The sequence below is a fragment of the Pongo pygmaeus genome, chromosome 4 (assembly GCF_028885625.2).
Source record: "Pongo pygmaeus isolate AG05252 chromosome 4, NHGRI_mPonPyg2-v2.0_pri, whole genome shotgun sequence".
NCBI classification, from domain to species: domain Eukaryota; kingdom Metazoa; phylum Chordata; class Mammalia; order Primates; family Hominidae; genus Pongo; species Pongo pygmaeus.
In genome coordinates, this window is record NC_072377.2 from 41,303,233 (window position 1) to 41,319,821 (window position 16,589).

General features: G+C 39.4%; 1 protein-coding gene across 4 annotated transcripts in view; it reads right to left on the reverse strand.

The window, feature by feature from the left end:
- Nucleotides 1-916: 916 nt before the first annotated feature.
- The window catches only part of C6 (complement C6), a 136,967-nt gene continuing 121,294 nt past the window's right edge, over nucleotides 917-16,589 (reverse strand). For all 4 annotated transcript variants that reach the window (XM_054488958.2, XM_054488960.2, XM_054488959.2 and 1 more), the window contains 5 exons: nucleotides 15,678-15,810; nucleotides 14,517-14,705; nucleotides 10,643-10,733; nucleotides 9,949-10,190; nucleotides 917-3,686 (listed from right to left, as the gene is read on the reverse strand). In XM_054488958.2, the coding sequence (XP_054344933.1) occupies nucleotides 3,505-3,686; nucleotides 9,949-10,190; nucleotides 10,643-10,733; nucleotides 14,517-14,705; nucleotides 15,678-15,810 (837 nt within the window). In that variant the 3' untranslated portion in view covers nucleotides 917-3,504. The remainder of the gene's footprint in view (nucleotides 3,687-9,948; nucleotides 10,191-10,642; nucleotides 10,734-14,516; nucleotides 14,706-15,677; nucleotides 15,811-16,589) is intronic.

Genomic DNA, 16,589 nt, shown 5'->3' on the forward strand with positions numbered 1-16,589 from the left:
CTAGACCCTACTCTCCTGCCTCATTTAGGGTGGGCCTAGTTTAACAAGATTAGCATCCTTATAAGACAATGGAAGTTTGGGCAGATATTGACAGAAGGAAGACAACAAAGACAGCCACGTGGTGATGAAGGCAGAAACTGCAGTGATGCATCCATAAGCCAAGGAATGCCAAAAATTGCTGGCAAACACCAGAAGCTGGAAGAGGCAAGGAAGGATTATCTTCTACAGGTTTCAGAGGAAACATGGCCCTGCCAACATCTTGGTTTCAGATTTCTAGCCACCATAATTGTGAGACAAAATGTTTCTGTTTGCATGACTTTGTTATGGCAGCTCCAGCTTTCACTAGGGTCTACCAAATTCCATTCTCCTTAGCTCTGGCACAGATCAGACAGATTTCCGGTCACTTTCTGTTTTTTGAAAGTTGGTCCAGTTTAAGTCTCCAATCTCATATCTGATTTTCATTTCATCTCCTTCTTCCCTCCAGTGCCAGTGCTGGCCTTGCCTCTTCTCTGTGCTCCACAGGAGCCACCAAGTTTTCATTACTTCCCTGTGCCATGGGATGCAGATGGAGAAAAGGGCTGTATCCATCTTCTCCCTAGTCAGACTGCAACTATGAGAGAGGGGCAAGCCACTCTTGTAAGCATCCTGCCTTCAGCACTTGCTAGGCAGGAAGTGGTCTTAGCTCACGTAAGGGAGAACCGCCCCAGTGTGGATTCGCACCTCCCAGGTGCTAAGTGGCAGCTATAAGATTCCACAGCCTCCAGCAAGCTAGGGCAGCACCATATGTCCATATTGTAGGTAACCCCACTATAACTGCCCAATGAGTTCATTTTGCCCACTGCCCAGAGAGAGCTGATTTATCAAGACAGGGGGATTGCAATAGAGAAGAAGCTTAATTCACACAGAGGCAGCTGAATGAAAGACCTGAGTTTTATTATTACTCAAATCAGTCTCTCTAAAACTTCAAAGGCTAGGATTTTTCAAAGATAGTTTAGGGGAAGAGGGAGGATGGCTAGGCAATGGGTACTTGCTGCTGATTGGTTGGGAGTGCAATTACAGGAGTGTGGGAAATGGTCCCCTTGTTCACTGAGTCACTTTTGGATGGGGCCACAGGAGCAGTTGGTGGATCCAGGTGGAGCCATTGGTCATCAGATGCAAAAAACCCAAAAAGACATCTCAAAAGGCCAATCTTAGGTTCTACAATAGTGATGTTATTTGCAGGAGTAATTGGTGGAAGTTGTACATCTTGTGCATCTGGAATAATGTGTGGATAATCATGTATGTCTACACCTTAGCAGAATTCAGTTTCCTCTCATCCTCCCAGTGTGGTGGTCTCTCATTAGCTTTACAAAGGCCGTTGAGTTTGGGGGAGGGGCTATTATCATTTAAACTATAAATTAAATGTCTCCCAAAGTTAGCTTGGCCCAAGCTCAGGAATAATTAAGGGTAGTTTGAAGGCTAAAGGCAAGATGGGGGTTGGTTAGATCAGATCTCTCTCACAGACATAATTTTCTCACTGTTACAATTTTAGTAAAGGTGGTTTCATCACACCCTACAACTAATTGTCTTGGGACTTTGGTCGCCTGGCTTCAGTGGACATTTTCAGCATCCTCCTCCTCCTCACCAAAGGGAGAGAATGGACTTAGGAGAAGAACGGGACTTCCGCTGTGAACGCCGCATTCCTGTGGCTGCAGATTCCCATGACTCCCTTCCCTACTCATCTAGTCCCATTTTATAGCCTGGAAAGTTGTAGAGCTGGCATGAGAGTTGGGTCAAACAGAGCCAATTCAATCCTAGGGAAAGTTTATTGATTTAATTGTTAGTGACTCTCCTTAGGATGTGGGAGTATTTAATACCTCTTTGCTCTCAGCTGATGTCTCAGGTGTGCTGAAGGCTTATGATGCTTACAGGAGTGGCCTGTACCACTTAGAGTGAGAAGGGAGTGGGGTGGTATGACTGGGAAATAGATGGGTTACTGACTCCTGGGAAAAGAAAAGGTCATGATCAACCTCTGTTACACCAGGAAAATGTTTTTTTGTTTATAGGTGTTTTCATTCCCCATTCTCCTCCTTTAATATTATGATGTATGTTAGATTTTGCAGACATCCTATGATCAATGAGATGGAGGAGGAGCTGCATGTATAAGGTCTGGGGATGGGGTTGGCAGGTAGCTGTGGCTCACAGCCTCCTTCCAAGAGGTGGGGATCCCAGTGAGTTTTGCTGGAAGGGAATCTGCTTCCACTCACCTGCTTGGAGTTTGGCTATGGTTTTGAGATCAATTACTTAATCAGAGTTAGCTGTGTGATGACTCCATCTCTAAATTCGGTATGCTCAAAATGTGATGTCCTGATGATCATAAGCAGTACCACCTGGAATGCTGTTAGAAACACACATTCTCAGGCCCCACCCCAGAACTACTGAGTTAGAAACTGGGGTGGTTCCAGGCATCTATCTGAACACACACACCCTCTAGGTGATTCTAATGCACCCTAATATTTGAGAACTGCTGCTCCAAAGATGCCTCTCTTCTCCAATTCAAATTGACACCCTAGCCTCTCTAATAAACTGTTTTCTGCTTTGTATGGCCTAATAATAAGGTAAGATATGACTTACCTTAAAAAATTATTCCTTCAAAATTCTCTGACAATTTTCCATCCATCACACACTTCAGCCTAAAACTTTATGGTGCACTTTAGTTGAGGCAAAGGGAATCTCTTTTCTACTTTCTGAGAGACTAGAACTCCAGAAGTTTATTCTTAACAACTTTAAACAAGATAATTTCCACTGGAGCTCAATCATCCTTACAGTGATGTTTATTGTTATGGAATATTTCCTTCCATAAGATGATAATTAAGGATGAGACTCACCCTTCTGTGTTGTATTTTCTCCAAAACAATTATCACCATCAAACATGCTACATATTTTATCTGTTTATTTCATTTTTTGTGTGTCTACCCCTAAATGAATGTATGCTTCATGAAGGCAAACGCTTTTGTCTGTTTTATTATCTGCCGAATTCTCAGGACTTTGGTCAGTACCTGACATCCTGTATACACACTCAAAAATTATTTGTTGAATGAAGATATGAAAATTGGGCTTCAAGAATGTGTTTCAGAGGTTCTGGAGATTTCTATTTATTAACTCATTGAAGAAAATTATGGGTTTTATTCTTATTTCTAATTGTGAGAATGCTTAATGTCGCAGGCTACATAAGGGCCTCAGAAGTCACATTATTTTTGTGCAATGTGAACAGGAGAATTTACCAGACTGCTGTGGAAGTTGGTACCCAGGGGTATGCTACAGGGCGTCATGAGCTAGAACTGAATAAGACATGCCCAAACAGGAGAGTCAGGGGAGAATAATGATCTCAAACTAACAGAAAATAATTTTTGTCAGTAACTTTGAGCATGCCAGTCTGCTGTTTGTGCAAGAATTCTCATTTGTAGGAGTTGGTTCTTCTGGATGGTAAATCTGTTAATTGTGCTAGGCCTAGCAGTAATTGTGCTAGGCCAAACACTTTCCAGGATGCAGTATTTCCATCTTCCTGTTTGCACATCTTATAGCTCCCACTTCACAGATGTTCAATGTTTTCTCACTTGTTGATGATCCCATTTTGACACAGTAGAGTTGGTTTCCACCCTTGAAGCACTGTGGGGGCAATAGGCAGACACATTTGGAAGTGGAGGCTGTAATGAGAGAGAGAGACGACAGTGTGACTTACCACAGTACATTAGGGTTTGGTTTTCTCTAAATCATCCCTAGGGTGGCGAGCTCCTTGATGGTGTTAAATTAAGTTTGGGCTAAAGCTTTCTCTAATGAATGAGAAAGCCAAAAAATAAAAATTAAAAACAAAACAAAACAAAAACAACAAAACAACCCACCAAAGGCAATGACCCCAAAGACCCAACTGTGATTGAATAGAAAGATCTGTATATAAGAGACTAGAGGGCACTAGTAAGCCAGTAAGCTTAAAGAGTTGGCCTATTTCTGGCACCTCCCCCTGTCTCACTGTCCACATCCAATGAAGATTTGCACTATCTCTGGCACCTCCCTCTCACTCACTGCCTACATTCAATCAGGCACTAGTTCTATCAATCCATTTCTTCAATGTCTTCAGCCTGTCCTTTCTGTTTTTTTTTTATTTTTATTTTTAACATTGGCATTGCCTAAGTACATTTATAGTTATCATTTGTAGAGCATGTACTGTGAAGTCACACAATACGCCAAGCACTTTACATGCTTTATTTTTTTGAACCCTTACAACAAACATATGAATAGGCTATCATACTAATTCTACAGAAGAGGAAACCGAGCTCAAAGAATGTAAGCCCTTTGCCCATTGCCACACAATTAGTAAATGGTAGAAGCAGGATTTAAATAATACATGACTCACAGGCCTGAGCTCTTTAACACAACTCTATATCACATTTGTTTCTTTCTTTCTAGAATATTATTGGGTTATGCCTGGGGATCTGTATTTTTAATAGGCAGTTAAATTGAGTGATTCTCCTATGAGGCCTGCTTTTGGAATCACCAAAGTGCTTCGTAATTCATTTAAGTCTTATGTTCATGAAATAGGTTTAAAACAATCATTTAAGGATAAAGTTACCAAAGCTGAGTATATCAAATTAATTTTGAACAAAGGTTTATAGGCTCATATATTCTACATGTATGTTTTAGTCAAAGGTCAAGGTCTTCCACAGTTTGGCCTCAACTTCCATTTTCAACATTATCTTTTTTACTTTCTCCATTTCAAGTAGATTAACTGTCTGTTTCCCCAACAAGACCCCAAAGATGCTCCAGTTTTTGTCCTTTCTCCTACGTCATCTGCCTCTTTTGCCGGACTGATGTGCTCTTTCCTACTTCTCCCCACACGTCCAGTTTCTACAAGTCTTGCCTCCTCAGTGAAGCAGTTCATAGCAGCATAACCATATTCTGATCTTTTGATATTTTCTTTTCTTTTTTTTGAGACAGGGTCTTACTCTGTCTCCCAGGCTGGGGTGCAATGGCACAATCATGGCTCACTGCACCCTCAAACTCCTAGGCTCAAGAGATCCTCCCATCTTAGCCACTCAAGTAGCTGAGACTACAGGTGCACCCAACCATGATCAGCTAATCTATTACTCTTTGTAGAGACAGGGTCTCATTATGTTGCCCAGGCTAGTCTCAAACTCCTGAGCTCAACTGATCCTCCTGCCTTGGTGTCCCAAAGTGCTGGGATTATAGGCGTGGACCACAATGTCTGACCAGATTTTCTCTTTTTTCTTTTTCTTAACTTTTATTTTAGTTTCAGGGATACATGTGTTAAGTTTGTTATATAGGTAAATTGCATGCCATAAGGGTTTGGTGTACAGATTATTTCATCACCCAGGTAATAAGCATAGTGCCTGATGGGTAGTTTTTTAATCCTCTCCCTCCTCCCACTCTCCACCCTCAAGTCAGCCCTGGTGTCTGTTATTTCTTTGTGTCCATATGTTCTCATTGTTTAGCTCCTGCTTACAAGTAAGAACATTTGGTATTTGGTTTTCTGTTCTTGTATTAGTTTGCTTAGGATAATGGCTCCCAGCTTCATCCATGTTGCTGCAAAGGACATGATCTCATTGTTTTTTATGGCTGCATAGCATTCCATGATATATTTGTACCACATTTTCTTTATCCAGTTTATTGTTGTTGGGTATTTAGGTTGAGTCTATGCCTTTGCTAATGTAAATGGTGCTACAATAAAATACATGTGTATGTATCTCTATGATAGAATTATTTATATCCCTTTGGGTATATACCCAGTAATGGGATTGCTGGGTCAAATGGTAATTATGTTTTAAGTCCTTCAAGGAATTCTGTTTTAAGTTCTTTGAGGAATCGCCACACTGCTTTCCATGATGGTTGAACTAAAGCAGATCTTTTATTTAGCTAAATTTTAGTGGTGTAAAGTTGTCAGTACCATATCTGACATTTTTGTATACATTCTTATTAGTTAGCTTTTCATATGTCTTTTCCCCAAGACGATGATAAGTGCTTTTTTGGAGAGCAGTGTGGCTCATCTGTCGTATCGGCTCTTAACAAGGCACTCAATTAATTCTTCTGGATCAACTGATTTGAAATTCTGAATTGTGGTGCAGGTATAAGTGTACAAAAAAGAAATTTATTTAATGGACCTGGAATAATTCATGTTGCCAAAATACCTGAGTCAGTGTGAGTATTAGCAATGAGGTCATGAATGAATAGCTTATTAGGCAGACATCAATTCTTTCCCATGTGTCTCAACTGATGGGGAAAAATAGGGAAAAGAAGTAGGGAGATACTCATATGCACCACATGCCTGGGCATCTTGCCCTTGATAAGAAACATTTTATGGAAAAGCATGCATTTCCTTACTATGCTCTCTGTCAACCAGCTAGAGAAGATTCTTGTTCATTGTTGGAAAGAATGTTCTTGTCCATTGTTGGAAGGGATGGAGTTTGGTGAAAGGCAGGGGACTATTCCACCTCTGGTTAGGACATCAGTTCCTTAGGTTTTTGGAAGGGCCACGTTCACTACCCTTTTAGTATGGATATAGCTTAAGTGTTCTTTGCCTAATTATTTTCAGAACTACCAGCACCAAAAGACCCTTCCCACCACCTCTACTAATTCATCCTTCAACACTCAGTTCTCACGCTTCTATGCTTAAGAAACCCTTCCAGATCAGAAGATATTTCTCTCTCTTAATGCTCTTATCACATCCTGACTTGCACTAAAGTGATTCATGTAATTATTGTCTAATGTTACTCCTCCAAAAATTTGAGGGGTAAAAAGGGTGCCTCATCTTAAAACCATCATCATGCCTTGAACAGTGACTTACACATTGGCTGCTAAATGGATGTTGGCTGAATAAATTTCCCCTTCCTGTTGGTTGGTGGTAGATATTTCTGAAATTCAGATAAAATATTTAATATCTATAAAATAGGCTTCTGGGGGATTTCATTCATGTTGTAACTTTTGAAAGGTGATCTTCATATTACTTTGAAGTTCTATTTTAAAGTTTTTTAAAATTTCTTTTTAGATAGAGAAGGAAAAGAGTAGCTAAGAGCACAATGTAATCAAGAACACAGTTTAATCAAAGTGACATTCAATTGAACTGAAAATTACTAATATTCCAACTTCCCATGAGTGGCCTGGGTATAAAGTACATTTTTAGCTTTCTCCATCTTCATAAATGCTATCATTTGTATATTGATACTTTTCTATAGTGCTAATCCAAACAGAACCCTCTGTGACATTTACTTTTGCTCACCAATTAAAGAAAGCTAGCAGAGAAAGATCATATCTTTAGAGGAAAAAAATGCTTTGAGTTTCCTGATTGTGTGCAGAACCAAAAAATATTTTAAATTGCCTAAATATATCTTCTTTTAAGAAATGTTCATGTGTTAGTTTGACTACCCAAAGCATTCTGTTAATTTCACAGTTTTTAGTACTTTTTTTAAAAACAAACTTAGACTTCTCAAATATGTGAGGATTTAGATATGTGTACAGCAAAGGAGTAATAATAAAGACAGATATTTTAATAAAATTGTAAACTGTTATTTTTCACTCAGGCAGATTTGAAAAAAAAATAATTTGTGGGAAGATAGCAAAAAAAATTATTTCCAATAGAAGAGTTCTCTGAAGACTGCTTCTGTATGATAAATAAGGAAGAATGGAAGGTAACACTAAATACAGCCCTAAATGCCTGACCTATCTATTACAGTGTAGTCAGGGAACAGTTCTTACCTTCCCTGCTGACCAAATTTTATTTTCTCTATGTATTTTTGACAATAATGTTCTTACACTACATTTCTTAGATAAAAAGTTTATATTTAAAATAAAAATGATGTTGTATAATATTTTCAGCTCTCTTCTGTCACAAATTATTGTTTGCAAGAGACGTCAGTTGAATAATGGTGTTGATCAAGAATCAAAAAAAATGAATAGTAGAGTTTTTGTCTAAAAAGTTATTTAATAGCGATTAGAATTAGGCAACGTGCATATCAGGCCCAGTTTTCTGTATCTTATACGGAATTGCCTTGTTTAGACATGGCACGAAGTTTGAAAACCCCAGATACTGGCGTCCTGAGTTGTCACCATAAGATGCCAGTTATGTCCACCCTCTGTCATGTTTCAATCTTGTGGCCTGTCAAGGGAGCTGAAGCTTGATGATCAACTTTAAGTGGATCAGGAAAGACCTGGTTTTGAGTAAGAAGACCTCTCCCCTTTCCAGGACTGAGCTGAAGAACACTGGGAAACAAAGTCAAAAGAGAGTCAGGAGGAACAATATGGTTTTTGTCTTTCTTTTTGCAAAAGTAAGGTGGTTTCAGCAAATATTCCTTTGCATACTTTATACCCCAATTTAAGATAATTTTTTTTGGAAAATGTTCCACAAAGAAAATATCTCTAACTGTTTGGGTTCTGTTGTAATCTCCAATCCATCTTTTGAAAAAGATATAAAGCTTAGTTGGGCTATTTCAGGGTCAAACTTCATCTTGGAGCAAATATACTGCTGTGAAGTCCCTGCCTCGAAACAATTCATGAATGTAATGTCTATGGCCAGTAAATTTAGGGAAAATGGAAATAAAATGCTACTCCTTAAGTATTAAATTGATAGAGGCACAAAGGAGTGATAACTCCAAGGTTTGGTGAGAGTGTGGGAGAGCAGTCTTTATTATATGTTCTAGAGTGAAATATAATATGGCAAAAACATTTCTGGATAGGGAGCCAATATATTGTATCAATAAAAAATAAATATTTAAAAATAATATTTACCTAGAAATGTCCCTTTCTAAGCTATATCTGAAGGATGCAATCTTAGATCACAGATTGATTTGTGATACATTTAGCTATGATGGCACTACTTATGATAGCAAAATACAGGAGAAAAAAATATAAATGCCTAACCAGAGATTGGTTAAATAAATCATAGAATACTGATATAGACTTTTGCAGACATTGAGAAATATGTGGCCGAATAATATATGTTGACATGAAAACAGTTCCATGACATAGTAAGTGAAAAACAGCAATATATAGAATAACATGTAGAGTATGATCCAATTTTATATTTTAAAAATTTGTAGTATATGCAGGGTCACTCCTGAGATGTTTGAGACCCAGGGGCAAATCTTTTTATGGGGTGCTTATCTATAAACAATTACAGTCACCCCAAATTAGAGTGTCAGCATCATACTGGATTTCTAATTTCAAGCAATCTTGAGCAAGAATACCCTGCTGGCTAGCAGGAGCAATTTGTTCACCAAGCTGTTTTCTGAGAATGAGGGTCTAGTTCTGGGCCAGAGATGACTCCACAGGCATGAGCCCCAGAGCTCTTTGGGGCATCTGGCTGACCCCATGCATGGTGGGGAAGAAAAGCAGTAGAGAGCTGGAAAGTATAACAGTGCCTGGGTTCATGTGGGACACTGTCTGGGCTCAGGGTGTCCTGCTTGAATAGTATTGTCAGCCTTGGCTTGATCCAGGCACTGAAAGAAGACTTAAAGAAATTTCAGGAAGATGCTTTGGCGATGCAAAATCCAGTCCTACCTGGACAGCACTATTGGCCTCAGACAGTCCCAAACACCAGAAGGAAACTTAGACAATTCTGGTGAAGGCCCTCCAAAGCTGGGACTTGGAGAGATGCCTGAAACATGAGATCAGGACAGTTTCTCTTCCCACTGGGGCCTAAGGGTGGTACATATGCATAGAGAAAATATTGGCAAGATATGCACCCACATTACTACAGTAGTTATTTCTACTTGTGGGTGATTATAATTTTCCTTTCTGTTTAAATCATTTTATAAATTTTTTTTACAATGAAAAGGAATTATTTTTGATAATAAAGATAATAAAGGAATTATTTTGATTAAGGATAGGTTATTTTTAAGAAAGATGATATACAAGCTGAGATGAAGGTTAAGTGAGAGCATTTAGTATGGTGGAACTTACCTGAACATTTTTCCCAGTCGTAGCAGGTGTCATAGCCACAGGATTCTTTCTTTGTGCTGTTGGATGAAAATCTTGCCCTTTCAAGACCCCATTCTAACTGGCGGCCGTCTTGGCAGGAACCAATATGTAGAAAATGGAGTTGCTGATTATTTAAACATTTCTCAGCCAGAAACTTACAAGCGGGTGAAGTAAAGTAATCGTTGGAGTCTGTGTCAAACACACAGAGATCTTCTGAATAATGGCTGCCCAAGAGAGGAAAGCAAGCATTTCCATATAAAGATCAGAAAAAAACAGGGGGCACGTAGCCAATGTAGTGTGCTCACTCACCAACCAGTTTTCTTTTGCCTGTTTTCCCCACCCCACTCCAAGCCCTGGGCTTGAGTGAGAGGAAAAGGAAGGTGTTGATATAACTGAGTTTAAAGTTTTTACTTGTGCAGAAGTTAAGTCTTTATAACCAAAATGAGACTGTTTTAATAAACAATCTCATTTTAAACAGGGAACTGGGCTGAGAGATAATTAAGAAACTTGCTACCCAATGGGGAAGGAGGAATTCAGCAGAGCACAGGAATATCAGTTATGTGGAAAATTCATTTATTTCATGTCTGTGCTTCAAAAAGCTCAGCTCTTCCATCAAGTTGGTTACACTAGACTGGTTTTCCCTATTTCCAGACACAGTCTGTAGGGTATCTCTTACCTACAGTCTTCTTCTGGATACATACAAATGCATTCAGATCCTGATTGTTTCTGTCCCGGCTGACAATGGCCTTTTAATTTTATTAGAGTATCTGAAACAAAGAAAAAAGAAGAAAAGAACAGTTCACAGCATGGATTCTAAGTGATAAGCTTGAATTCAGAGAAGAGGCAGTGGTAAAGGATTCATATTTATCTCTTGGAGTTAGAGCATTCATTTTGGCTTCTCTAAATACATTGTCATTAAATATTCCATCTGAAAGGTCCTTTCCAGTGCACATGAGGTGTCATTTTCCAAGCTAAAATTGCTATTATGTTCAGATAACTAAAGAAAATGGAACTGTTGAAATTTTTGTTCATTTGTTTTTCAAATATTTGTTGAGTATGCATGATATTCCCATCACTCTGTAAGGTTCTGGAGAGAGTAGATTGAGCATAAACTGATCCAGATCCTGTGCTCACTGAGCTTATAGTCTTGTGGGTGCAGACAGACATTAATCAAATGAGCACACTAATATAAATATAGAATTGTTGCCTTTCTTAGTGCTATTAAAGAGAAGCATATAATAAAAAATTGATGTAGCTAGAAAGATTAGAAAAGGTAAAATGAAGAAAGAAAAGTAAGGCTGTTCAATGCAGAGGAAACATAAGGTACGGAAAAGTTCAAATGGGAGGCAGTGGCTGGGCATAGTGGCTCACGCTTGTAATCCCAGCACTTTGGGAGGCTGAGGCGGGCAGATCACAAGGTCAGGAGTTTGAGACCAGCCTGGTCAATATGGTGAAACCCCATCTGTACTAAAAATACAAAAATTAGCGGGGCATGGTGGCGTGTGCCTGTAGTCCCAGCTACTCAGGAGGCTGAGGCAAAAGAGTCACTTGAACCCGGGAGACAGAGGTTGCGGTGAGCCGAGATTGTGCCACTGCACCCCAGCCTGGGCCACAGAGTGAGACTCCATCTAAAAAAATAAAAGGGAGGCAGCATGTGAGTTTCCTGGAACTGAAAGAACCCAGTGTGGTTGAAATGCTGAAAAACAAGAGGATGGAACAAGATGTGGCCAGAAAGGTAGGTGTCTGGTAGGCTGTGTGGGAGGCTAATAGGGTCTTTGAAGGGTTTTGTCTTCATTTTATAAATAGTAGACAGTCTCTGATGGGTTTTAAGCAGGGAGTGGTGTAACAACATCAGCCCTCGATTTTGAAAAAAAGAAATTAATTCTGGCTTCTGTGCAGAGAATGGATTTGAAGAGGCATGGTGGTCAATAGGGCTCCAGGGAGCTAATCTATGAGGTTATTGTGGTAGTTCAGGTGAAAGAGGATGATAATTTGGACCAAGGTTCCAGAGGTGGAAATGGAGAAAAGTGGATAAACTTGAGACACAGCTAGCAGGTAAAACAAGTGATATTACCTATTATGGGTAAGTTATGAGAGCTGTCAATTATATGATTCTTAGGTTTCTGATTTGCACAAGAGAATATACCTTGGTGCCTTACCTGAAATAGAAAATATTAGAAAATGCTTAGTTTTAGGAAGGAAGGGTGATGAATTAAGAGTTCCTCTCTGTAGATGTTGAATTTATGGTATCTTTAAGACATCCAAACAACGTAGATATATAGGAATTTTGATATTCATGTCTAAATCTCAGTGGCGAAGTCTGTGCTAAAGATTTAAATCTGTTATTAGCCTATGGGGGAATCACTGAAGCTATGCATGTGGGTGAGATTCTTCAGGAGGAGAGTGCAGTGTGAAGCGAGGGGACAGATCCAAAACTTGGGAAACTCCAGTGATTAACATCCAAGCACTGGCAGGAGCCTACCAAAAATAGAGGGCAACAGCCAGAAATGTCGGAGCTAAACAAGAATATGAAGCCAAGGAAAGAACATATGTGCAGAAGGTCAGCATTGCTGAAGGTTGCCGAGAGGCCAAAGAAGACAAGGAAAAAAAAAGTCCATTAGATTTAGCAATATGGATGTGAATGGCTTGAAAGTCAGATTTTCTTACAAGAATCAGTGGAGAAATGCAGCTCCTGAACGTAGATATTAATCCCTGCATGACATTCTAGGCACTAGGACATTACGGTGGGAAAAAAAAAAAGAAAGAAAGGATGGAAGGAAGAAGGTGGAGGAGAGGAAAGGAGAGGAAAAAAGAAAGAGAAAACAGATGTTAATCAAATAATTATAATAACGGATTTATAATTAAGGGCTGAGACAAGTATTCTGAAGAAAGGGAACATGGTTTCAGGAGACCACATATCATAAAGACTCCAACTGGGAAGATTAAGGAAGGATTCATAAGGAAATTACACTTGAACCAAGATGAGGAACTGAATAGCATGTCAGTGAGGGAGGGGGATGAAAATAGAGGGAGTGACACTGGGAGTGTATTTATGAAAGAGGGAACCTTGGTTTCTTTGTTCATGTTGAGGCCCACCTAGAGAACCTGGACCTGAAGCCGAACTCCTCAGTCTATTGAATGAAACACATTTTTTTGATCTGGATCTTACTATTCAGGCATCCCCAGAACCCAAATGACCTCGTGAGCAAGTTAATTGTCAAGGCAGGACTGCAGGCTCAGCTCACTCTTCCTCCTCTTAGCTTATCAAGTAGAAGGTTTGATAAGGAAAGGTGGCTCATGTTAGAAGCAAAAATAAAAATGTAAAAAATTCCTAGGTTTCTTATTCACAGTTGTTTTCATTTCCTTCTATTACCGCCATTCTATCTGGTGAAACTTGGCCTGGAACTCTCATGAACTTGGAGAGGTATCCTTCTGGTAAGGCTTTAGCTACTATGGTTTACACTGTGGTGATATTGTTTACCTATGCCTCTTTGCCCTTTGTAATTCTACATTTAGGCCTGGGAGGAGTAGCAAGGTATACATTGTTTCCAGAAAGAATCAATTCAGCTTCCAAGTGGCACAGAGCCTTGCTCTATCACTACAGGTTTGAAATTGTTAATGATCTTATGCAAGGAATCTGCTCTTCCAATCAGCCTCACTTTGAAGCAGTGCTGGGACTCAGCTGCCCACATCTCCCAGCACAGGAGCAACAATACTCCACAGTCTGTAAAGTGCTCAGGGCAAGAGGATCCTCTGAAGGGCTAAGGGAGGAGTCCAGGTCTGGGAGGAAGGAAAAAAGTAACTATGTAGCATCTCACATCTTCATGAAGCAGAACTTTTTCACATTGAAAGAATTAATAATGTTTCCCTGCCTAAAAGTGTCTTTACCTCACAGTGTCGGGTTTTATTTATGATTGTCTTTCTCTTTCTGTGACTCCCCTTATTGGTCTTTCTGTCAATATTATCGGAGACAAAGTATATGAAATGGGCTACGTATTTCCTTTATCTAGCTGTGGAACATTTCCTATTTCTCAGTTTGGATTATAATTTTAATTTCTAATCTAAGGGCACGTGTGTGCACACGCATACATATGCCCTTATTAGGATACTGCCAATGGTGTCTAAAAGATCCTGACTTTCTGAAGTCTATGGCTTCCACATACATTCATTCCACTGACACTTACGTTCCTTGTAATTTATTATTATGATCAGGAGTCTAGTGAAACCAAGACACAATACTTACCTGAAGTTCTCACTAATTTCCATGAGATCGCTTTACTGATAATTTTATTTAAGGTTATTCAAAAGGTTAACTTTCTCCCTTTCTTTCACACGTTATAAAAGCCCAGAAGAGAATAAAGGAGGCAGGATGGCAATGAGCTTAGGGAATTAGCAGAGCTATTGCATAGTTCCTGTTTGACCCACGCTGTCTAAACTTGCATCTTTTTAAGCCTCTCAGTGCTTAAGAAATAGAATGGCTGTAGAGGCTATACTACCAATCTCAGGGTGCACCACCTTATCAGACCCCAGAACACTGAGCTGCTACTCACCTTTTTCACAGGTGAGAGAATTTGAAATGGGTGGTGTCCAGGAATTCCCCTGGCATGTGTACCTTGATGGCCCAGCAACAACAAAGCCTTTGGGGCAAGTTAGCTCAATGGATTCACCAATTCTATACAATCTCTGAAATGGTGTAATTGTCAGGACTTCCTGCACAACTGGCTTGATGCACTCTGTCCCTGCAAGAGAGCAACATTTCATATGTGTTTAGTGGAGCAGAATAAACAACAAATTTAGGCAAATTTTATGCAACCAAAGAGGTGATTTTGATGAGATTTACTGCATCTGTTCAGCTTTGGTGCCTCCTTTTGATCAGAAAACTTGGGGGATAAGAATCCCTGGCTTTCCCTCAGACCCTTCATTGAAAAATTCCCTTTAGTTTCATTATCTGAGGTTCCCTTGCTAAAGAACTGGCTGCAGACACATCCAACTTTTATGAAATCATTGGGACCTTTTCCTTTCAAGAAACACTTTCTTTTCTCTTATCCCTAGTGGATTTCTCCAAATGCAAGTTACCATGCTGTGACTGATGCAGAGTGATGGGCATTCTAATTGACACTGGTCTCAACTCTGCTTCATGGTCTCCCACAATAAGTCTTTGGAGTCCCATTCAAGTCTTATTTGAATCTTGTATTTTACTTTACTCTAGCACAGATATGTGCAGAGCCTAAAGCTCATTCACTGTTTCTCAGCAAAGAATGTGAACATGCGCCAAGAAGTAGTGTCTTGGTGAAAATTACATCTTACACAAAATCCTATCTTACACAAATTCCCATTTCTGATACATAAAGAGTGTAAATATCATCTTCTTGAGACTCAGCATTTTGCGTCAATTTGAACATTGGGCAAGGCAGATGTCTGTGGTTAGATACAGCTTGCAGACTTCCTGGATTTCTTTTGAAGTGCATACTTCACAGTCCTGTGTGTGTGACAGTAATAGATAGGAGCAGGAACACTGAAATATGGAGATATCTGGAAATCCAGTTTTAGCAAATGAGCCCTTCTATTTATTTTCTGCTTTACAAAATCTTTCACAAGAGTTACTAAAAACTAGTAAAATGTATTGATCTAAGGATGTGATTTTACTGTTTTTATATTGGGCACATTCATTCTGTAAAGTAGTCAAGCAAAATTGTTTGCCCAGTTCTCACGTTGGCATTCCACATCCCCTTGTCTCCAGGTCCCGTCTGGTAAGCATCTGAAGTACTGGTATCCAACAGTTTCAAAGCCAGTAAGGCATGAAATTTCAACATCTTCTCCAACCGAGTATAGTTTCTTTTCATTCTTAATTAAAGCAGAAACCAGAAATTATTAATACTATGAATAACACTCTCTAAACTCTTTAGGCTCACACTGATCCTTTCTATCCCTCACTTCTGGATCTACTCAGTCACCAAGTCCTCTCAATTTCTACTTCTAAAAACCTGTTAAAGTTCTCTGCTTCCTGTTGCCATCATTGTTTTTCTTCATGATATTTATCGTTTCTTACTAGGGCAACTTTATAACTGGTCACTCTTCTAATCCATCTCCCTAAATTGATTAGGGTTTTGTTTGTTTGTTTGTTTGTTTGTTTAACTTGAAAACTTGCTCCCCTGCTGGGAATGGTGGCTCATGACTATAATCCCAACACTTTGAGAGGCTGAGGCAGGTGGATCACTTGAGTCCAGGAGTTCAAGACCAGCTGGGGCAACATGGCAAAACCCTGTCTCCACAAAAATACAAAAAATTAGCCAGAAGTGGTGGCATGGCCTGTGGTCCCAGCTACTTGGGAGGCTGAAGTGGAAGGATTGCTTGAGCCCAGAAGGTTGAGGCTGTGGTGAGCCATGATTGTTCCATTGTACTTCAGCATGGGCAGCAGAGTGAAATCCTGTCTCAAAACAAAAACCAGAAAACAAACAAACAAAAAAAACCCAAAACAAAAAAAAAAAAGGAAGAAACCAGAAAATTTTATATATGGGATGTCCTACTATTGCTAGAATAGAAAAACCATATACTCAGCATGTAGTGACTATAAACTGAATAAATAATATAGCTTGCATATAAAGCAAACATATGCAGTTGCT